Here is a 23,806-nt window from a genome sequence, read left to right as displayed (position 1 = left end):
GTTTTTGATGGCTGCATAATATTCCATGGTGTATATGTGCCACATTTTCCCTATCCAGTCTATCGTCGATGGGCATTTGGGTTGGTTCCAGGTCCTTGCTATTGTAAACAGTGCAGCTAGATAATTTGAAGCCCACAAGGAGCCTTCTGTCTGTAACACATCTTCCTTTCATAACAAGTATCTAGAGTATGTTGTGTATAAGGATTTTGCATAGTTGCAAATATGAATCAGATACATTGAGAAGTTATTTTCTTTCCAGTTCTTCCAATCAGAGATTTTAGTAGTCTAATAGGGAAAGTAAATTTTATGCAAATTACTATATAACAACATGGAAAGTGATAAGAGCCTTGGAGAAATACAGATGAAACATTGTTCTGCACTTTATTCAAGAGCAATTCATTTCAGCTGGATGAACAGGGTAATCTTAATGTTATTTGAGAAAGGACTTGAAGGATAGATAATATTTAGATATATTAAATTTTAGGCTGTGAGATAGCTTGAAAAAAGAGTCAAGATGTTGAAAAATATAGGAGATATGTACAACTCAATCAAAGCTACACTTTATTAATCAGCTAAACGTGTGATGAAGAAAGGCGGATATTGGAGGAAGAGAAACTTTTTAGAAGATTCTTGCAACACTTCCGGTGAAAACAAATGCCTGAACTAAGAAGTAGTAGGAAAGGAAAAGACTTTCAAAGCAGAATCAATGAGACAACATTGAGTGGAAGAGGTCATGAGGTCACATTGTGATGATGGGGATAGATAGGGGTTGAAGTTATAGTCCTTGTCTTCCAGAGAAGCCATTAGTCGGGGAGTTAGGCCATTTACTAAACCAAATAATAATACTATCAGGGATTCCTCTAGCATAAATGGCACCTTTATGCAAATTAGAAAAGGGGGTCCCCTCTGTAGACCAGGTGGATTATGAGTTGGATTTCAGCTGCTACTCTTGTACATTTGTCCCCAGCTGCACATTTATCCCTAAGAGTCCTGAACATGATTGTTCTTGTGGGTTCCAAATGAGAGGTTCAACAGTGGTTTGATAAAGGAGGCAGAACCTTAATGTTTGAAAAACGGGCAGAATTTAGGTCATTTGAAAGGAGCCTAGAGGGAAACATTCTAAGCAGAAAAAATATACATATGCACAGAGTAGGACCATTCCTAGTCTATTTTGGGGTGTGTGAGTATGTGTGTGTCTGTATGTGTTATGTGTTATATGTTAGATAAACACACAGGTTACATGTGTAGGTAAGTATAGTTATATAAGGCATGATTGTTACTATGTGGTCAAGTGTTGTAATGAAACAGTTTTATGTCTATTGATAAAACTACAGTAGTTGGTTTCCTTACTGTAGTCAAGAGATGTGTACATTAATAAATGATTAATAAATCAATTTATGGAATCTTTCCCTAGTAATGCCAGGGTTTTACAGCTACTTTATAACCTAAAGTAGTTATAACTATTTTATAACTCTATAACTATTTTATATAGTTATAAAATAATTATAACTACTTTAGGTTTTGCACTTGCTTGGGATTCCAGGGGGCCTCTGCAAATGCAGTGTGGAGAAGTAGGTCAGATTGGTTGCACGCATATCTCACAAAGATTTGTCTTTTGCCTAGTATGTGAAATAGGTTCTGTTGTTTGTTTAGTTTTCATTGTTTACCCCCTAGAAATTGATTGTCTCTCATTTGTTTTCTTAAATAGAGAATTTACCAAAACAATTAAGCGTCCATTTGGAGTGAAGTATAATCCATATACACGGAGTATTCAGATCCTGAAAGACACCAAGAGCATAACCAGTGCCATGAACGAACTGCAGCATGATCTTGATGTTGTCAGTGACGCCCTTGCTAAGGTCAGCAGGCAGCCAAGTATCTAAGAGTAGCCAGTCCTAATCCAGGAGCATTTGAGCATCAACTTGGAGGCCTCTGGGCCATCTCTTGCTTTTCTTTTTTTTTTTTTTTAATTTTACTTTACGTGTATACTATATCCAGCATTTTTCCCCATGTTATCCCTCCCCACCTTCCCCACCCTCTGCTGTCCCTCCCCTACCTCCCAGCAACTGCCCTCAGTGTGTGATGCTCCTCTCCCTGAGTCCACGTGTTCTCATTGTTCAACACCCACCTAGGAGTGAGAACATGCGGTGTTTAGTTTTCTGCATCTCTTACTTTTCTTGAAAACCTGATCCTGGAGAGACAGCATCTTCTGGCAAACAATGTTATCAAATCCCACTCCTTAATGAATCACTAGTCTTTGAAAATTTGTACCTGGATATTCTATCCACCACTTTTTTTTTTTGTTTTGTTTAGTTTTCTTTTTTTGGTAACAGCTTCAATGAGACAATTTGTTTACCATACAAGTCACTGACCACCCATTTTTAATAGAGAAGTCATTTGACCCAATAGATAGATCTAGTCTCAGCCTAACTCTATTTTCCCCAATCCTTCTTGAGTAAAACAACCCTTTATGATCATTTAGAATACCTTGAGGAGTATTACGGCACTGACTCATATTATTACCGGAGATCCCCTTATTTCTAAAGTATCTGTTACTTATTGCTGAATTTGTGTCAAGCTCAATCACATTCACACACTAAAATTTAATAGGAGACCAGCTGTCTTTGTTGCTAGCAGGAGCAAAAGTATAGAGACCTTTGTACATGGAGCATACCTAGTAAAGAGCAAGTAGTCTAGTTTCAAGTGTAGTGTCTTGTAGGGAAATAGGGGTAGCTAAGCCTGGAAAGGTTGATTGGGGCATAATCATTAAGACCAGGCTATGAATTTGAGACTTTATTTTTTGGCACTAGGGAGCCCCTTCCCAAGTAACTATCTTCCTGGAAACTTTGTTTTCTTTCAATGACATCACATGATATTGGTTTTATTCTAGACTACCTATCCTACTCTTGGGTCCAAGGGAAACTTAGTGGAGACACGACTTGCATGGGGCTGTACTCAGACATGTGGTCCTAGGTATCATAACGGGATTGTCCCCAGAGTAACAGGAAGCATTGTTATCAAAGGGAGAGTTCAAACTGAGATAGATGAGAGAAGTGCAAGGTAAAGGATAGAAAAACAGTGCTGAGTACTTGATTTCTAAGGTATAAGGTGAGGCCATAAACAGGAAGCCATGCAGTGATAGTAGAAGCTACAGAAAAGGGGAGGAAATAGAATGTCAGAAAGGTCAAGAAGAGCAGTTTGGAACTGAGACTGTAAGTAATGTAAGGATTTCAAGGACTGGTTTTTATGCAGAGTCAGCTGTGTAGCATAGGGAGTAAGCAGTCCTGTTATAAATGGGTGAAGCTGGACTGCAAAATACAAGCTTGTGTCTCTTTAATTTGCCCCATTCCTCCTCTAGTCACTAAATGAAGATGTTCTTCAAGTTTCTGTCTTTGGACTTCTTCTCTTTTTGCTGTCTTTTCATGGGGAATGTCATCCAGATATATGACTTCAGTTCTTATTTTGAATGACTCCTCTATTTGCAGTTGTAACCTTGACATCTTTCTTGAATTTTTTTTGCCTCTTAATTCCAACTAATTCCTGGATGTCCATGTAGATGTCTCATAATTTAGGCCAATGCTGTACAACTTCATGTGACACCATCCACATAGAATGAATAGGGGTTGTATAATATGGTAGCTCTGCCATGTATCTCAAATTGACCATGTCTATATAGGAACTAGGAATCACTTGAATATCCCACTCCATCAGCTTCCTCTCCCAGTAATTTAATTTCCATGTATGGTATATTTAACATCATATTTAAAATCATTTTCAGGTGTATTCACCTACCTAAAAAAACTATGCTTTTTTTTTCACATTAATTGTACACCGTTTAACATGCTTTATTTCAACAGACTACTAGATCTTTTAGTACTTCTTAGACCTCAAAATAAATTATAAAAAACTTTGTATTTCATGTCATATTATATAAGGAAATATAATTTGGAAGAAGAATTCATGCTGTTTTAAATTTTTACATTACTTGTACTTTTAATAGCTAATCAATTCTTAAGTATATGTTTGATGGTAAACAGATGCTAGTGAATCTGGAATCATTTGAAATATTGATGAGCTGATTTATAGTTTGGTTGCAAGGAAATCTATTGTAAGCAAATCCTAATAGATAGCAAATCTTAGAACATGTAGAAAAAAAGAAAGTAAAAAATAGATAGCAGATAACACAAATTATGCATACTACATTTGCTTATTTTTATACAATTTTGATCATGGTGAAGAATCCTACTTATTGAATTTTAAAATAACGATGTTTAAAATCACTCTATGACTAAAGCACATGAAAATAAATGTTAAAAACACAACCATATAATTCACAACTTCAGAACAATGGACATTTTTAATGACAGATTTCAGTTCTCACCTCTGGGGATTTGTGATATTTGGTAAATCAGGAGTCCTGAGAGCCTTAGAATTTTCATGCATTTTAAATATATGTCTTCAAAGCATCTAGGAATATGTAAATAGTTACCCAAACGTGAGAACAGAATTGAACCAAGAGCTTCATTCATAATTTTATTTATTTATTTTTTAGACAGAGTCTCACTCTGTTGCTCAGGCTGAAATGCAGTTGTGTGATTTCAGCTCACTGCAACCTGGGATTACAGGCATGAGGCACCACGCCTGGCTAATTTTTGTTTTTTTATAGAGTTGGGGTTTTACCATGTTGGCTAGGCTGGTCTCGAACTCCTGACCTCAGGTGATCCATCCACTTTGGCCTCCCAAAATGCTGGGATTATAAGCGTGAGCCACCATGCCCAGCTGGTTTATAATTCTTTATCAGTGAATCATTATTCAAAGACACAGTTAATATCCTACTGACTTTTTAAGGATGCTCAAAAGCTGGTCTGCAGAATGCCTGCATTTCTTTACCTACGTATTTTGTCATTTGGAGTTATACAAGTAGTAATGACATACCAAAATATACCTAATTATTGTTCGTTTTTAAGTTGGCTTTCAAATTAAAAAAAGAAAAAAAAATCCAGGAATTCTGTAAAGGAATATATAATAGAGTCCATATATCAATTCCTAGAAAGTGTTTAAGATACTGTGGTCTATTTTGGTCTAGTCTTTGTTTTACTATGTAATATACATTTATGATTTACAAGTTTGTTATTCAGTGGGATAATAAATGAACACAAAATTTATGTTCTCAACCAGTATTTACTTTTTTTCAAACATACGGTAAAAATTGATTTAAACTTATATTAGCAGTTTTATTAGTTTAAGAAATCCATTATGTCTTTATACTTCTTAAAAAGCCTATGAATATGAGATAGAAGCCAAACACATCTGGAACCTGGTAACCACTTTTCAGAGTTCTTGGTAAAGTCTCAGTTGCATGTTCCTGCCGACGAAAAGAGTCAAACATTGTAAAGTATTTCAAGAGATTTATTCTGAACCAAATATGAGTGACCATGGCCCATGACACCGCCCTCAGGAAGTCTTCAGAACATGTGCCCGAGGTCATGAGGGTGCGCTTGGTTTTATACATTTTAGGGAAACATGAGGCTTCAATCAAACACATTTATAAAATATGTTGGCTGAGTCCAGAAAGCTGGGATAACTCAAAAGTGTTGGGTGGGAGGCTTACAGATTATAGGTAGCTTTAAATTTTTCTACTTGGCAATTAATAGAAATGTCTGGGATGCTATAAAAGGTTGCAGAGACCAAAGTTTCATCATGCAGATGAAACCTCCAGATTGCAGGCTTCCAAGAGAATAGATTGTAACTGTTTCTCATCAGACTTAAGGTCTGTGTTGATGTTAGTGCTGGAGGGGTGTAATGTGGCATGTATGTGACCTCCACATCCAGTTATGGCCTCAATGGGTCTTTCAGGTTAAATTTTAGAGCGCCCTGCCTAGAAGAAAGTCCATTCAGATGGTTGGGGGGGCCTTTGAATTTTAATTTTGGTTTACATTCCTCATCTGTAAAATGAACTAAGTCTACTACACTGGATTATTGAATAAATTATGCTGCAAGAGGACTTTGTAAAAAAACTCCTCATTTCCCACACATAAAGAATTATTAATACGATCACTCTCTTAACAGATATCCCCCCTTAGCTTCTGGATGATTTTATCTTTCACAAGAGGGGATTACTTTTTGCTTCTAGAAGGCAATATACAATGGCACGGTAAAGTCTTAGTCCAATTAGGGATTGAGTGAAAGAGAAGCTGAACTTCAGTCTTTGTGAGGGCTGGTCTATTTCCAGTTTACCTTGACTTTTAGGGTATAGCCCTTTAGGGATCCCAAGTGAAAGCTATGAGTGTGTACCAGGGGTTCTCCTTGGGGGATCTGGACTCCTACTTTTGTCCCCTGCTTCACATTCACCATCCCTACCTTCCATCCCTACCCTATGAGATTGCTGGAAGTACTGCTCAGCTTCTCAGTGCTGATTTCAGCCCAGTTTCCTAGCCTCCAAGACATTGCTTATAATTAGCAAGTGCTTCAAGGAGAAAAGTAGTGCCAAATATAATCTCTCAGTTTCCAGATCTTGGCCCTTCAAGTTCTTGCTGCTTTGATAGCTCTCCAATGACTTGAAACAGATTTTAAAAATATTTTCTGTCAACTTTTCTAGTTGTTTTTCATGAGAATAGGTTTGCAGCTAGCTAATCTTCCTTTATCAAAAGTAGAAAACTAACCGTGAATAACTTCTTTGATCCTCAGTTTTCTCATCAATAAAATAATAATCCTGGCCAGAGAAGGTAGCTCACACCTGTAGCCCCCAGCTACATGGGAGGTTGGGAGGATCATTTGAGCCCAGGAGGTAGAGGTTGCAGTGAGCCATTATCATGCCACCTGCACTCCAGCCTGGGCACAGGGGCAGACCCTGCCTCAAAAAACCAAAATAATATAAAATAAAATAATACTCCTAACAGCATTTGCCATACTAGTGTTATTGGGACAATCAAATGAAATAATCCAATGGAAAAAATTTCCTAACCTTTACAATACAGAGATGCAGTCTGTATGTTCCCAAATTCTTTATACTTTCCTCTTTTGAGGAGACAAGCCATCTGAAATTGAAGCCATTAAATGGTTTAAATCTAGTCCCATTAGGGAACTGCAATTCAGCCAGGCTGCTTATGGGAAGAACTAGGCAGTGGTGAGTACATAGTTGAAATAGTTGCAACATCTCAACACTTCCAATAAATTATATTAAGGGATCTCACATGACAACGTAACTGTAGGTTAGTTAAAGTATTGATGCTTGTACATTCAAGGGGTGAAGTCAGAGAACAACTATGTTCTCCCAGACCCTCTATTAAAACTGGCTCTGAAGGTAGTTTTTCCTTGCCCCTCTGGGTGAAATCTTCGGTTGCTGCCTTGACTTTTCTGCTTGCTCACAGGTAATAAAAAGTCCTTAGCTTCTAATTTCCATTTCTCTCTCTCTCTGTCTCTCTCTGTCACACACACACACACACACACACACACACACACAGACACACACTTTCTCATTTCAATATTTAAAAGGGCTAGTCCTGTGAAAAACTTTAAAAAACAAACTTTAAAGTTGAAGCTTTTTTTCTTCTCTAGAACTGGGTTGGGGAGAAGTAGAGGGGAGGAAGTAAGAAGGAGGAAAGCTCTTTTTGGTCTGATACTGTCGTGAGTTGGCATCAGTGCTTTCTGAACTTGGTTAAGTATTTCATGCTGGCATTTTCTTGTGGGTGTTTTGGAAGACCTTCCCACCTTCTTATTTCTTGGGATCTCTTGATGTGGGTAAATATATCTCTCTGGGCTGTTAAATTCATCTCCCTTACCCTCAAGGAATCTAGTGATCACTCTCCTGTGGGTGTCACTTCACCCTTCCAGAAATTCCCTTGTGCAAGGTCTAAGACACGAGCCAGTTTGCTCGTGTATAGGAAATACATGGGAAATGGACTGTTTTTATTTTGAAAAACTGGGTGTGAAAGAGCTCTCCAAAGCATCAGTCTGTCTTTGCTCAGCTATTGGAGCAGAGATCCAGCCACAAGCCCTTTTATTTCTCAGCACGGATTGGACAGAAGGCTGCCGGGGTCCTAATCTAGAGGGATGCATGCCAAGCTCTCTCAGGGAGCCAGCTGAAGTACCTTTCCTTGGACATGAGATGGGTGAGACCCACATCACATTGATAATTGTGGCCACATATCCTACTACAATTCTTTCTGGCCTCTCAACCTTTTTTGTGGACTGAAAGTCATACACTGGTTTCTACACAGCTGCTTTGCAAGTGCTGCTTTGGTGGTCTTGCACCTTACTTTATGATATAGAAATAACTCACTTGTTGCTCAGCCAAAACTGAGCGGGGAAGAGTCCCATTTTTACATCCTGTTACACATACTTGAAAGAAATGGTCAGCACAAAAAAGCCCACTTGTAAGACAGTCAGCAAGCATGGTATAGCTTCTGCACATTCAGATCCCTAGAGAATGAAGGCCTGTTTTGTCTCTCCAAAGTTTGCCTTTTTCTTGGTATGATCATCAACGTTCTCCAGATGCCACAGGTTGGAGAGGTAAAGGTGAGGGGCTGCCTTCAAGTGGTCGTACAGACAGAAACTCCCAGGAGTGGGTGGAGTGAAAGAACAGGAAAGGAGAGTGTAAGAGCTCACTCAAGGCACCTCCCACCAGCCAAGGCGTGAAGGGTGGTGAGTGCTGGAGGCGGTGTCAGCAGAGGGGCCAAGAGCTACGAATGTGGATGATCATCTTTAATGTAACCCCATGTGTTCTGTATTCCCAATAGGCAGTGCCATAGTTTCCCCCACGTAAATTGAATTTATTTAACTCCCACCAGCAACACGACACTGTCTGGGAAAAGACATTTTATATGGAAATGTTCGTTGGGTGAAAGTTATCCAGCATTAATAGAATGAGCGCAGGACCGTGCCTAGAGCGCGGAGGCTGCCCCAGCAGGAGTCGACGCTAACCAGCCTCCCCCATTCAGCGTCGCGAGGCGCGAGTTGTCGCTCCATGCCAGGTGTAGAGGGCGACACCCGCGACGTGCCGCTCAGCTGTTTGCGAACGCAGACCAAAGTGGGCTCCAGGCAGTTGCGCCCGAGACGCCTCGCAGAACCCCGCCCGCCCCCTCAGGCTCCATTTCCTGCTCCCGCAAATGGTGATGCCATCCCTGCCCTGTCAGCCCCTCTGGGCTGTCGAGGGACTTCAAGGAGACAAAAACGCGAAGGAGCTTTGTGAACGGTGGCGCGCAGTGCACCTGCATGCAACATGAAATTATGACTAAAAATAAAGCGTACGAGGGGGTGGAGCGAGAGGCTCAGCGGCCCAGCGCGACAGGAGGCTGCGGGAGGGGACGCTGCGAGCGCGCCGGGGCGGGCCGACTAGGAGGCGGCCCCGGGGCTGTCGTCCGGCCCCGCTAGTCACTGGTCCCCGGCGGCCGGAGGGCGCGGCCGCACCTCCTCTCTAGGTCCGCGGGCCCCTTCCCACCACAGACCCCGCCCCGCGCCCACGCGATTCCGCGTCCCCGGTCCAGTCCTCGCGCCAGGAGTTCCCGCGCCCACCCGTCCTCAACAGGCCCCGCCCGCGTGCGATCCTTCCCGGAAGCGCCGGCGGAGCGTCCTCGCATGGAGCGCCCTCGCATGGAGCGCGAGCCCAGCGCCTCGGAGGCCGCCCCCGTGGCGGCCGCGCTCTTCGCCTGGGTACGTGACTCCGCCCCCGGGCCGGGGCCGACACTGAGGGGTGCCGGGACGTGGGAGCTCCGGGCCTTGACGTGGGCAGTTCAGGGGCTGGGCTGCTGAGGTCCGAGTCGGGCTCCAGGTGGGAGGCTCCTGGGCTGGGAGCGGAGGAGGAGCCAGCAGGCAGGGAAGGGTCTTCGCGGTAGACTTAGGGGCCTGCGGGCTGGTGGGGTCGGGGCCGGAGGGGCTGTGGAGCCGGGAAGAACCTGCCTCGGAGCGATCCTGCCTCGGGGCTGAGCGTCTGGTTCCGCGAGAGCCCTTCGGCCCGGATAGCGCCTGGAAGACAGCGCGGCGGGCTCTGTGGAGAGGATCGCCTGGTCCCAGAGCCCCGTGGGGACACCTGTGCTCCCCACCCTCCTGATGCCTGGAGGATGGAGGCCCTGTCCCAGCCTGGCGAGGACATCCTTTGGATGTGAGGCCTGCGGTATTTGGCCGCGCACACCGCACAGACCCTGCCTATTTGCTGATGCTCTGCTGTGACCAGTTCTTGCCTGTCTTGCGGGAGTTGGGTTGCTGTTGGTTTGACGGGAGCATTGGGAGAGACAGGGTCATCCTGATGTGTGTCCGGGGGAGAGGAGGGTTCGTGCACCGGAGTGTGCCAGGCAGCCGACCAGCATGCATGGGAACAAGCGTTGCTGCGTCTTATGCTGCTTCATAGCACGTATCACAATTGTAATGATGTGTATAATTTATTATTAACGTCAATCTCCCTGGCTAGAAAGTAAGTGTGGTAAGAGTGGATGGGGTGCCAGTGCCTCTCCTGGTGTCTGGCACATTGAAGGTCCCCAGTAAATACCTGTTGACGAATGAATGAAGGAGCATATGTGTGCCTAGCCATGTGCTGGTGGTTTGGGAAATACACATGAGTGAAAGACTTCCAGCTCTTATGTTGGGAAGAGCAAAATTATAACCGGTATTGCTGTAAAAATCAGTATTAATTGACCAGTTTTTAAAGATGTCATGATCAGTAAAGGTGAGCACTTGTTGAATGCGGGGCTGCAGTTTGGCAGGAGGGAGAGAGCATGGTGTGGCCTGCGGTAGTCTGACTGGCTGGGCGTCTTTGAGGTGGCCCGGGAGCTGGGAGTGGAGTTGGAGATTGAATTTTCTAGGCAGGAGACTGGCGTCTGTGTAGACAGAGGAAACATCGGACAGAAACAACTTTTAATATTCGGTCTTGTCTGTACGGAAACAGAAATAATTGTTTTAGTACAGACAAGGCCAAATATTAGAGGTTTTAAAATATGTTTAATAGATTGTTGAACGTCACCCTACTGCTATGTTTGGAGGTTTGGTGGTGTGTTTTTGCTGCTGCATAATCTGAAACTGGGGCGGGGGTGTGTTGGTTCGCTAGGGCTGCCAGAACGAAATACCACACAACGGAAGCTTAAACAACAGACATTTATTTTCTCACATTTCCGGAGACTAGAAGGCCAAGATCAAGGTTTGAGTAGGTTTGGTTTCTCCCGAGGCCTTTCTCTGGCTTGCAGATGGCCGCCTTCTCACTGTGTCCTCACATGGCTTTTTTCACTGTGTCCTCACACGGCTCTTTCTGTGTGTGTGAGCATCCCTGGTGTCTCTTCTTGTAAGGACACCAGTCATATTGGATTAGGGCCCCACCCTTATGACCTCGTTTAACTTTAACTGCCCTTTTAAAGGCCCTCTCTCCAAATACAGTAGTATTTGGAAAGATTAGGGCTTCAACATGTGAATTTTGGGGGAATAAAGTTCAGTCCACCAGAAGGGGATTTACCTTGTGAGGTGTGTGTGTGTGTGTGTGTGTGTGTGTGTGTGTGTGTATGTGTGCATATATGATATGTCTGGAGTGTTTGTAAGGAAGAAAGGCTAATAACAGTTGTATTAAATTTTACTATGTCTTGCTTTATCCTAGATTTAGGGCCTCTGGCAGCATCACAAAAATTGGTACCCTAATTTGAACCTCAGAGTGCCCATGTGTCATAGTACCTTTCTCCCATGTGTTCAGCAGCCTTGCACTCCTGGTAATGGGACAGCCACAGAGATCTCAGGGCTGACCAAGAAATCCTGTGCATGTATACTCTATATTCCCCTTCATGCTGAGCAATAGTCTTTCATAGTCTTACATTTAATCCCTGTATAAATATATGTACATCTTCTTTCGGCTAGCACAGTTTCAGATGCAGGGGAAATAGCAGTGAGCAAAGCAGAGTTCCTGCCCTCCTGGAGTTTAGTTTCTAAAAGGGGAGGTTTACAGTAAACAAGTAAACATATATAATGTAACATCAAGAAGTGGAATGAAGAAAAATAAAGTAGAAAATGAGTGATATCGGGATGCTATTTTAGATAAAGTCATATAGTTAACCTCCTGCCAGGTAAGCTCTGGGCTGTTTCACCATATATTCTTTTTTTCTTTTTTTTAAGAGACACAGTAAGGTATAGTAAAAGGAGCAGGGCATCTGACTTGTTGCCTACGCAGATGTAACTATGGAAAGTTACTTAGCCTCTCTGAGCCTTAGTGTCTTCCTCTGTAAAATGGGAGTGATAATGTCCTTCTTAGTTGTTGTGAAGATTAAAGGTGAATGCAAAGTTTGGAGAGAAGCACTCAGTAATTGGTAGCTAATGTTGCCCCCATGAGCTTCTGGAACTTATGCCCCTGCCACGGCTTACTCTTCCATCTTTGAGCCCTTGCAGCCCAGGATGGCCATGCAATAGACTTATAGGGGGAAGGATTTTGTATGTATGTGTGCATTTTTTTGTAATTATTTTACATTACCTTTCCTCATTCAGGTGTCTTCAAAAACAAACATATGTAAAAGATTTTACTTCTCATCTCCAGGAAGAACCAGCTAAGAGTAGATACTTGAATAAATTAGAATTTCTGAAGTCTTAGTAAGATTCTCTCTGCAGGTCCTCAATCCCTTATCTTCAATTCTGAATTCAAAAAGCTCTGAAAACCCACAACTTACTGGACATAAGGTCATTTATAGTCTTTGGCCACATCTTATGAATATTTGTACTTTTTAATGCAGAAATTCTATTGTTTTGCTTATGGGCTGCTGTCCCTGGACCCTGCATCAGTATATATGACATATATACTGTATTACTTTTCTAAAAGCTGTAAAATTCTGAATCTGAAATACATTTGACTGCAAGCATTTCAGATTAGGGATTATGGACCTTTATTGTATAATAATAATAGACATATTGCCTGTCAAGGGGAATCTGTCCCCTTACTGGAATCTTACCTTGTGAATCTTGGAGTTACACAGCACTGTACTTGGAATGGCCCTTAGAGATCATTGCCAACCTCTTTCACTGCAAATGAAATAATGCTGTGCCTTGCTTTAAGGTACAAAATCCTTAGCCAACTTTGATTCCAGAGTCATTGCCAGTTTTCCTAGTGAGGGTGTGGGGAGGAGGAACAAGAACGAATTCCAGGTTGTTTCTTTCCCATTTTGGTGCAATTTTTTCCTCATTTTTTTCTTTCCTTAGCTTCCCTAGGTAGGTAGCTTTTATCAGAAGGAACCCCTGTGCTGTCTCCCAAAGGCAGTATGTGAGGGCTGGAGCATAAGCAGGGAAAGATGAGGAATATCACTGGATGAGTTATGGATGCTAAGGACTCTTCTCATATGGAAATCATGGTGTTCTGAGGATGGGGCCTCCATCTAAATATGGGTTGCATATAACAGCCGTTAAGAATGAACCTGACCAGTTATTTCCTCTTTGGTCAGTTTCCCACTTGAGAAGGGAGAGGTAAGATTTACATTCCCAAATGCTCTGGAGTCCTTCAATGAGCGAATTATTATGATTATTATTTTTCTTTTTAGATTTTGGGGAAGGGATTTGAGGAGGGCAGAAAGGAGATGGGGTGAGAGAGTTTCTAAGTCTGAAACCCTCTCTGTCCTGAGCTGTCCCCATGATTACTTATGGACAAGGGAAGACAGTTTAGCCCACAACTCCAGAGACACAGAGAACAAAGGAATGACTTTCGTTTTTCTTTGGGCTGGCCCCTGTGGGGGTCTGTGAGCAGCTTCTGGAACTTTGTTTGGATTCTGTATCCATATTTATAATTTATTTGAAATGTACTGTATAGTTTTCTCATTTGGGGGCTGAAGTTCAGCTAGGGAAAAGCATGAAGTGGCATGGGAGGTGAGGGGGCGAGGGAAGGGGGTAAAGAGAGATATGAGTTACTCCTACTAAGTATTCGCAGCCCAGAACTCCTCTCTGGAGCAGAGAAGGCTCTCCTCCTCAAGAGGCTGTGTTATTCTCAGTCAAAAGAGCCTTGATTTAGGCTATGGCCTCTCTTTTCATGGCCACCCTAAGAGGAAGGGCTGCTTTATCCTGTTACCTCCAGAGGATTGGGCTAGGCCAAGTACCTCGTAGGACACGTGTCCCCTCCAGCCATGACTGGCATCGTTGCTTTGCCTTCTGGGGCCTGAGGTGGAAAAACGTGGTTTCTTCAGCTGTTGCAGGAGGCCAAGAGGCAGGGCATTAAGTAGATTAAGCCCGTCAGGGTGCCTACCTAGGAACTTTCCTGGACTTGAATTTCCTCCACTGTTATGGTTATGAGTCTCTTACTTATGGGATTGCAGATCAGGGGTGGGGAGAGAGTGTTACATGTTGTTTTCTGGTGCTTGTTATTATATGTTTGAATAAACAGTGCTGTATTTGCCATGAAGGAGAGAAAAAAAAAAAAGAGCCTAAGAAATCTCATCTGTTATAGGCTCTGCGAGATATGTCAGAGTGAGAAAGGTAGAGACAGGTAAGTGGACATTGACACTTATAGTCCCCACACTTTTTCATCCTTGGCTTATTCATCCCTAGGGTGCAAACAGTTATGGGCAGCTTGGCCTTGGCCATAAGGAAGATGTGCTATTGCCCCAGCAACTGAATGATTTCTGTAAACCCAGGTGTATCAGGAGGATCACAGGAGGAGGGGGCCATTCTGCAATTGTCACAGGTAACTTCCTTCAAAAGTAGATAGTCATTCATTTTCTTATTTAGACATTTCTCCCTGGGACATTATATTGCCATCTCTCAGCCTTTTTTTTTTAATTTTGCAGAGGAAAAGAATATATTTTTGTGAAACATTTTTGTGAAAGAGCCAGTTACCATCAGAGGATCCTAGATTATCAGGGCTAGAAGGACTTCAGAGATCTTCTAGGCCACCCCTTACCCCCACCTCCTCCATTATGCAAATGAACTCAGAAAGAAACGCTGATTGCTTAACATCACAAGGCAAATTAGTGGCAGAGTTACAATGTATATTTTACACAATAGGAGTTAGAGGTGTTTGTAATTAGATTGGATATTTCTTGAGAGCGGAAACTGTGTATTTCCCTTAATCTTCCCTTACTGTATCTAGGCTAGTACTTAACAAGTAGTACAAGTGCTACAATGTTGTAAAGGGGGCATGTTGCAGCTGGTTAAGAACATGAGCTCTGGAATCAAATGTGTAGGTTTAGATCCTGGTTCTATGACTAATTATCTATGTGGCCTTGGGCAAATAACCACAGTTTCTGAATCTATTACATGAGGATAATAATGGTGAATGAAGAGAACCAGTGAATTAGCAGGGCTCCACTCTGACTGTCATGGGTCCTTGGTGCTTTTGCCTTTATGGACCCCTTCCTTCGTAAATAAATGAAATTATATTTTACAACTGTGTTGGTATAAAGAGGAATATTAATAGAATCCACTCCAGATTTAGTATTATACATGCATCGTTATTACATTATTTTTCTTTTCCTCATTTCAAAATAACTAAAAATTAAGCCACTCTTGTGGGCCTCTAAAAGCATTTTAGGCCCTAGACACTGTGCCTACAGGATAAGTCCGCCCTGCACAAAAGCTCTTAAGACAGTAACCGGTGCATTCTAAATGTTGGCTTTTTGTTCTAGTATCTACTAGATACTAGATTTGAGGCCCTTGGCCCTGTGTCACTTGGCTCCAGAATACATGAACATACATAGCTTATTAACTTGGATGGGAAAAAAATTTATTGGTATGAGACTCCAAATAATTAGTGAAATCTTTTTGTTCACTTTGCAGTTGTGTTTTTCCCTGGGCACACTATCACTGATGACTTTATATTTTGCAGATGAAGGGGACCTCTTTGTTTGTGGCCTGAACAAAGATGGGCAACTGGGGCTTGGTCACACAGAGGATGTCCCATATTTTACTCCCTGCAAATCCCTCCTTGGCTGTCCCATCCAACAGGTGGCCTGTGGCTGGGATTTTACCATTATACTCACTGGTGAGTTCACTCCTAGATAAATTTTTAATACCAGGTGAGAACAATGTGATAGTGGTGACTGCTGATTAAATGAAGGCCTCTATGTGTTTAAAAAGCACACCGAAGGCCCAGTACGGTGGTTCACGCTTGTAATTCCAGCACTTTGGGAGGCCTAGGCGTGCGTATCACTTGAGGTCAGGAGTTCGAGACCAGCCTGGCCAACATGGTGAAACTCTTTCTCTACTAAAAATATAAAAATTAGGTGAGCATGGTAGCCCATGTCTGTAGTCCCAACTACTCTGTAGTCCCAACTATTTGGGAGCCCGAGGCAGGAGAATCGCTTGAACCTGGGAGGTGGAGGTTGCAGTGAGTCGAGATTGCACCACTGTACCACAGCCAAAGTGACAGAGCAAGACTATGCCTCTAAATAAATAGATAAATATAAAATAAATGAAAAGCACCTACAAAATTTCCCTCTGGTTGTCAAGAAAAGTTGTGGAGTACCTTTTTCAAGGTTGGTTTTAACAGTACAGGTGATTGGGATCAGAGAGTAGGGAATAGACTAGATAACCTTTGGTGGCCACTTCCTGTCCCAAAAGTTCATAATAGCCATGGGCCTGGGCTAGCTGGCCATTGGCCAGCAGTGGCAGCTAAGGGTTACTCACGGGGAATGTGGTAGGAGAATATGAGGGAATAGTGGTTGCCAAAGCAGTGATGGCAGCTTTTTCCTACTGAGGGATTTTTTTTTTTTTTAATAAATGGGGTTGGACAGATCTGTTTGGCCTTTGTGAGGCCAGGTAGCAGAATAGGATATGGCCAAAAGGTTAATAGAATAATACTCTTGGGAGCAGCCAGCAGTAGTTACTTTGTCAACTGATGTCTGTTCCCTTGAAGCAGTTTTGACCTCTGTTCAGCTTTGCTCTGTCCAGCTGGCCATCCTGGATTTAAAAGACCATCTATGGTTTCTGACCAGGCTCTCTATCACAGTCCTCTGGCAAGGGCATCTTCCGTCACTCTCCTGTTGTAAACCCTTGTGGGTTCTCCCAGACACAGCTTAGATTCCTAGTTTTTTAGTGTTGGCCTTCTGTAGCTGTTCCCTAGCTATCTCTGTTGCCTTGTCTCTTATTCTCCACACTCCTCCTACTTTTCTTTCTAGTCATACCAAGCAGTCATGCCCTTCTCTGCTTGGACCAGCCCCTCTTGTCTATCTGATGAACTCGAATCTCAGCTTTAAAACCCTGCTCAAGTGTCACCATTCTGTGGAGGGGTTCTGTAATATATGTTGAATTTGATGGTACTTATTAGAATCTAAACAATGGCTATCATTAATGAAGTATTTATTGTGAGCCTATATTGGATTATAAGGAGTCGGTAGATAACACTCTTTCCTGCTCACATTTGGAGCCTGTTGTGAGAAAGGCACAGAGAAGTCAGTGTTGGAGATCAAAAACTATTGGCCTTTCACTGATAAAGGCTAAATTGGAGGACAGGATTAACTATGAGGCTAAGTGGTCCTAATATTCTTCTGGTCCAAACTTGCCCCCAAATCTCTAGGCTTTCCCCACTGGGAAATGCTTCTGTTGTGTCAGCCTAGAGTGACTGAGAGGGAGGTGCCAAGCCACACATGTCCTGTCCCTTCTCCCAGACTCACCAACTGGTTACTTGACCCCTGTCCCCTAGAAAGCATCGAGGATGGGGAGAAAGGGAGAAAGGCTGGAGTGTTATGCTAATGGAAATTTTGTCACATGGAAACACGGAAAGTGGGAAATTAGTATCCTCCCATCCCAGTACTAGGCACTGAGTTAAGTGTTCTACACAGATAATCTGTTATTAATGAGATAACAGAATAGACAGTCTGTGTAGAATGCTTAACCTGGTGCCCACTGTTTTCATTCCCAGAGGAATAAAAGCAGAGAATATGGTCTGAATCCACTGAAGCACTTCCCCTCACCCCTCAGCATTACGCATTGGGCACAGACATCTTGTTTCACAGATTTGCAATGTTCAAGTATTTGTGTTTCGCAGAAAATGGTCAAGTTCTATCATGTGGATCCAACTCCTTTGGCCAGTTAGGAGCTCCTCATGGACCTCGAAGATGTGTGGTTCCCCAGGCCATTGAGGTGAGGAAAGTTAATATTTAGCTTGCCCATGACCGTTTAAAGTGTCTCCAAGGCATTACATTATCCCTCCCCAGAATAAAAGGCTCTCAGGATCGCTGAAAACCCATGGGGTAGGAGAATTTGAGTTGAAAAATAGGTCCTTCTGGAAAAAATTAAGTTGGGAGGTAGACGTTGTGAATGAAAACCTCCGTTAGTTTTCATATACTTTATAAAGTTTTGCGAAATAAAACAATAAAAGTAATACATCTCATAAGGATATTAATGACGTTTTACAGTTATAAAATTAGTAATAATGGAATTTATGTTAGAAATAGGTTCAGATAGAAGTGATTTGTCAAAAGACACTAAGCTAGGCAAATGGTATAGGCCAGTGCTATCCAGTAGAAATATAATGTGAGCCATATGTAATTTAAAATTTTCTAGTAGCCCCATTTAAAAGGAAACAGGTGAAATTAATTTTTAAAATAACAGCACTATTGAGCTATAATTCTCATACCATAAAATTAACCTCTTTAAAATGTATAATTTGGTGGTTTTTAGTATATCCACAGAGATGAGCAACCGATATCATTATCTTATTTTAGAACATTTTCATTACCATCAAAATGAACTATGTGCTTAACAGAAGTCAATTCCTATTCTCCCCTCCCCTCAGCCCCTGGTGAGAGCTAATCTACTTTTTGTCTCTGTGGATTTGCCTGTCCTGGACATTTCATAGAAGTGAAATCATTAAATATGTGACCTGGCTTCTTTTACCTTGCTTGATGCTTTCAAGTTTTGTCCATGTTGTAGCATGTACTTGAAATTAATTTTAATCACTTTTAAATTGATCCAGTGTATTTACACTATTATCATTTCAGCATGTCATCAGTATAAGAGTTATTAACAAGATATTTTGTGCTGATTTTGTACTAAGTCTTTGAACTCTGGTGTGTATTTTTTACCCACAATATGTCTTAGTTTAGTGAATCTCATTTCAAGTTCTCAAGAGCTACATGTAGCTAGTGGCTACCATACTGGACAAAACAAGTGTTAAACAGGACTCTTGGCCCTAGTTCAGAGCTCTTTACTTCAGTCCATCATACTTAAAATGTACCCCATTTTGTGAAGTTTGTATTGTAAGCGATCATAATAGGAATATAGAATTTTTAAAGAAATATGCTTGAATCAAAAATGAATTTTACTACCTAAGCTGCCCCACTCCTATCTAATTTCCCTAAACTCTGATTACTAGTGGGAGATCTTTTTCCCTGCAGAAATCTTGGGTCTGCTCCTGCCATCTTGCTGAACTCAGTTGCTGGTCTGGGGTCTGTTGTTTGGGGTCATGGTTCCCATGGTATGCACACAAGTCTAGGCTCTGTAGTTCCTGAAGGAAGTGTTATAGCTCCCAATTGCAAATAGATGGCCTTGTAAGAACCTACATATAAGTTATAATTAATTTAGCTTAATTATACTTTATATAATTAAAGAATAGAGGAACAATATGTTGGATGACAGAATCTGAAAGTAAAAACATTTTGACAGATGATATTCTGTGCAATAATAGGAGCAATGTGCCAAAGTGAAATTTAATAGAAATTCATTCATTTATTTAATGGCAACCATTATATGTAGGTACTATGTTTAGACATTGGGAACAAAGTTGAATAAGACCTGTCCTAGCATTTGAGAGTTTTATTAGTTTGGTAGTACGTGATAGGCACATAAATACTTAAATATAATACCATGTCAGAACTATGATAGATGCATGTATATCCCCAAATGAGGGAGTATTGAACATGTAGAGGAAGGTGGGGTGAGAACAGGTTTACAACTGTCTTGGGCTAGGAGGATGCACAGAGTGGGTGCAAAAGAAAAACATTCTAGGCAAAAGGAACCATGTAAGCAAAGGTGGAGAAGTATAAAACAGGATACTTTGGGGTATTGTGAATAATTTAGTATGGTTGGAATGTAAGGAGGTGGTGGGAGTTCCAGGGTACAGTAGGTGGGAATCGGGCAATCAGGGTGGTTGTATCTGACACATGGTAAGAACAGCATGGTAGGGAGGTCAGATAGGGTAGTGGAAGATGGATTGAAGGAAGATCACTCAGGAAACTCTTGCTAACAATCCACGTGAGATAAGTGTGGCCCAAACTAAAGCAGCCACAGTTGGGATGAGGGGAGTAAGAGATGGAGGTGAGTGATGTTAAAGAGAAATCACATGCAAAGCCCTTCAGTTAGTTTTTTGGGGAAAAAACAAAAGCCACATTTAAAGGACAATATGTTCAAATTGTATTAACAAAAAGACTTGATCTTCCCAAAAGCTAATGTGATTGTGGACTCCATTGACAGAAGTATAGTTTCCAGAGCTCAGTCAGCTTGCATCTGGGATGCTGTGTTTTGCTATGCATTTGATGCTTAGGCCCTGGGCATAAAGGTATGTAAGACTCAGATCCTGCCCTTGAGGGTCCTAAAGTTTAGAAAGACACTGTGGACCTGTAAACAAAAAAATGTGATAAGCCCTAATGGTGCTATACAGTTCCTTTAAAAGAGAAAGATTGAAAAACTAGAGCATATTTAGAGAAGAGAAACTGGGAGGAGAGGGACATATGAAACCCAGTGATGGCTGATGAACTGGGATATTTGCCTAAAGAAAAGATCTTCATTAGTTATCTATTGGTGTGTAACAAATTACCCCAAAACTTAGCAAATTAAAACAGCAAACATTTATTATGTCACAGTTTTGGAGAGTCAGGAATTTAGGAACAGCTTTAGCTGATCTCTCATGAAGTTGCAGTTGAGATGTTAGCTGGGTCTGCATGCAATCTACATGGACCTCTAAATAAACAAATGTGATAAAGCCCTAATGGTTTCATGTTCCTTGACATGTGGACCTTTCCATAGGACTTTTCGGACATGGCATCTGGCTTCCCCCAGGCATGATGAGAGAGAGAGAGAGAGATGCTAAGCAGGAAGCTTTAGTGCCTTTTTTCGCCTAGTCTCTGAGTCACTCATTGCTTCTTCATTCTCTTCATTAAACGCATGTCACTAAGTCCAGCCCACACAGGGGGAGGGGTATTAAGCTACATCTTGAAGGGAGGAGTAGCAAAGAATTTGAGGACCTATTTTTAAAACCACTACAAGATGTCTTAGGGAGGACATGACAACTGTCTTCAAATATTTGGAAAGCATTGTCAGAAGCTGCAGGCAGATAGGTTTGGTTCCACCTAAAGAGATCAATGGAACTGTGCAAAGATGGAGCATGCACCTGGGGAAGTGGCGATCCCTGTGTCACTGGAGGTAGGTGTTTGGCAGGGGTTGGATGACCACTTGGTGGGGTGTTTTTGGATGGGGATTGGACTAGATCAGGTTGGGCAACTTTGAGCCCTTGGTAAATAAAGTCTTACTGGCACGGAGCAATGCTCATTCGTTGATGAATAGTTGAAAGCTGCTCTTATGTTACAATGGCAGAGCTGAGTAGTGTGACAGAAACCGCATGGCCTATAAAATATTTACTATCTGTCCGTTTACAGAAAACATTTACTAACTCTTGAACTAGATGAACTTGTAAGTGTCTCCCAGCCCTGAGAGTTGTTGTCATGTGGTATTGTGATACAGTATTTTAAAAGATATATTTTTTTCTTTTAGGGATAAATATAGAGGTATTTATGGGTGGAAGTGTTGTGGGGAGTGGTTGCTTTAAACCAGTGAGACACATAATGAGGACCATACTGCATTGCATTTGGGTATAAATTACATAAAATTTTGTAGTTGGATGGTTCTGAGATCTAAATCCTTTTCTTTACTTTGACAGCTCCATGAAGAGAAGATTGTTTGTATTGCTGCTGGACTGAGGCATGCATTAGCTGCTACAGGTGACCATTTATGTTTTAATTTTTAAATAATTTTTAGAGATGGGGGTCTCACTGTGTTGCCCAGGCTGGAGTGCAGTGGCTTGATCACAGCTCGCTGTAGCCTTGAACTCCTGAGCCCATGTTGTCTGACTGCCTTAGCCTCCTGAGTAGCGAGGACTATAGGTGTATGCCACCATGCCCTGCTAACTTTTAAAGAATTTTTGTAGAGACAGACTCTCACTATGTTACCCAGGCTGGTCTTGAATTTCTGGCCTCAAGCAGTCCTCCCACATGGCCTTCCAAAGTGCTAGGATTACAGGTGTGAGCCACTGTGCCCAGCCCATGCCCCCCTTTTTAAAATAGGTCTGTAATAAGAGGAAACTGAACTTAGGAGAAAAACCCCTTAAGGAATATTTCAAAGGGTCCTGCTGCATTGTGGTTCTGATTAAAAGGAGAACATAAGGCAGAAGTCATGTGGGAAAGACTTCTTTCTGCAGGTAGAGAAGAAGGAAATGAAGTTTTCTAGCTCTTTATGTTCTAGGTATGGTGCTAGGTGCTGTTGTTTAGTTACTTCATTTAATTCTCACAACCAGGAAGTGATGCGAGTTACATTTTACATGTTAAGAAACTGAGGCACAGAGTTAAGGTGCTTGTGTAAGCTTACACAGGGGGTAAGGTAGAGCTGGGATCAGAGCCTGGGATGGTTTGGAGCCTAAGGCTTATATTCTTTGCTGGGAACTGCATTGCCTTCCTAATGGATTTTAATGTTGATTAATTTAAAAGCTTCAAGTGAGCTGGTCTCCTGTCATGTGAGTGGGTGATGGGACTGAGGGGGGCAGGGAGGTAGCATGTGGGAGAACAGTGACCCTTTTATCTCTCCCCTTTTCATTTTTCTCTGCTCTCACTCCTTTTGAACTGAAGGACAGCACTAATTGGCTGTGGCAGCTGAGGCTCAAGTGCTTCGTGAGTCCAGTTGTGGAGTGGAGGAAGGAGAGAGGAGGTGAGGAAGAGCTCAGTGCCGCACTGTGCTGATAATCCTGGGCTTAGCATTCATTACACTTAAGAAAAATTCAGCTTTTTATTTTGAGCTAATTGTAGATGCACATGCAGCCTCAAAAATAAGACAGAGCCCGTGTGTTCTCTTCCCAGGTTCCCCTAATGGCATTTTGCAAAACTATAGTACAGTAACATAATGAGGGTATTAACACTGATACAGTCAAGATACAGAACAGTTTCATTACCACAGGGATCATTCATGTTGCCCTTTCATAGCCACATCCACTTCTACCTGCCTATATCCACATCTTAGCCCTAGGCTAAGCACTCTTCTGTTCTCCATCTCTATGATGTTGTCATTTCAAACATGTTATATAAATGGTATTATACAGTATATTATCTTTTGAGGTCAGCTTTTTTCCCTCAGCATAATTGCCTAGAGATTCATCCAAGTTGTGTGTATCACAAATTCATTCCTTTCTATTGCTGACTCGTATTCCTTGGTATGGATGTACGACAGTACTAATCTGCTAGGGCTGCCATAACAAAATACCACGAACTGGGAGGCTTAAACAACAATTTATTTTCTCACCATTCTGGTGGCTAAAAGTCTTAAGATTGTTGTGTTGTTAGGATTTGTTTCTTGTGAGTTTTTTTTTCTTCCTGGCCTGTAGGTGACTACCTTCTTGCTCTGTTCTTGCATGGCCTTTTTTGGGTGTGCCTGTGGAGAGGGAGAGATCTCTGATGTCTCTTCCTCTTCTTATAAGGACACCAGTCCTATTAGATTAAGGCCCTACACATATGACCCCTTTTAACTTTTATTGCATTCCATAGAGCCTATCTGCAAATATAGTCACATTGGCATTAGGGTTTTAATACCTGAATTTTAGGGGGACATAGTTCTTCCCATGCCAACACACACACACACACACACACACACACACACACACACGCATGCA

General features: G+C 42.0%; 2 protein-coding genes across 10 annotated transcripts in view; both read left to right on the top strand.

Annotated features, from left to right (window-relative positions):
- TPH1 (tryptophan hydroxylase 1) overlaps positions 1–2,002 on the top strand; it is a 20,490-nt gene extending 18,488 nt beyond the window's left edge. Inside the window, exon 10 of the mRNA XM_017525835.2 lies at positions 1,709–2,002. Coding sequence (XP_017381324.1) covers positions 1,709–1,883 — 175 coding nt within the window. The 3' untranslated portion in view covers positions 1,884–2,002. The remainder of the gene's footprint in view (positions 1–1,708) is intronic.
- A 7,414-nt stretch (positions 2,003–9,416) lies between these two features.
- The window catches only part of SERGEF (secretion regulating guanine nucleotide exchange factor), a 234,412-nt gene continuing 220,022 nt past the window's right edge, over positions 9,417–23,806 (top strand). For 8 of the 9 annotated variants that reach the window (XM_017525826.1, XM_017525825.2, XM_017525832.2 and 5 more), the window contains exons 1-5: positions 9,417–9,651; positions 14,488–14,623; positions 15,764–15,919; positions 17,924–18,018; positions 21,812–21,872. In XM_017525826.1, the coding sequence (XP_017381315.1) occupies positions 9,577–9,651; positions 14,488–14,623; positions 15,764–15,919; positions 17,924–18,018; positions 21,812–21,872 (523 nt within the window). In that variant the 5' untranslated portion in view covers positions 9,417–9,576. Of the gene's footprint in view, positions 9,752–14,487; positions 14,624–15,763; positions 15,920–17,923; positions 18,019–21,811; positions 21,873–23,806 lie in introns of all 9 variants that reach the window. The other variant, XR_005199713.1, reaches the window with a different exon arrangement.

Source organism: Cebus imitator, unplaced genomic scaffold (assembly GCF_001604975.1).
Source record: "Cebus imitator isolate Cc_AM_T3 unplaced genomic scaffold, Cebus_imitator-1.0 Scaffold39, whole genome shotgun sequence".
Taxonomy (NCBI): domain Eukaryota; kingdom Metazoa; phylum Chordata; class Mammalia; order Primates; family Cebidae; genus Cebus; species Cebus imitator.
The sequence above is the reverse complement of the archived record's forward strand: the minus strand, read 5'-3'. Positions and strand labels throughout refer to the sequence as shown.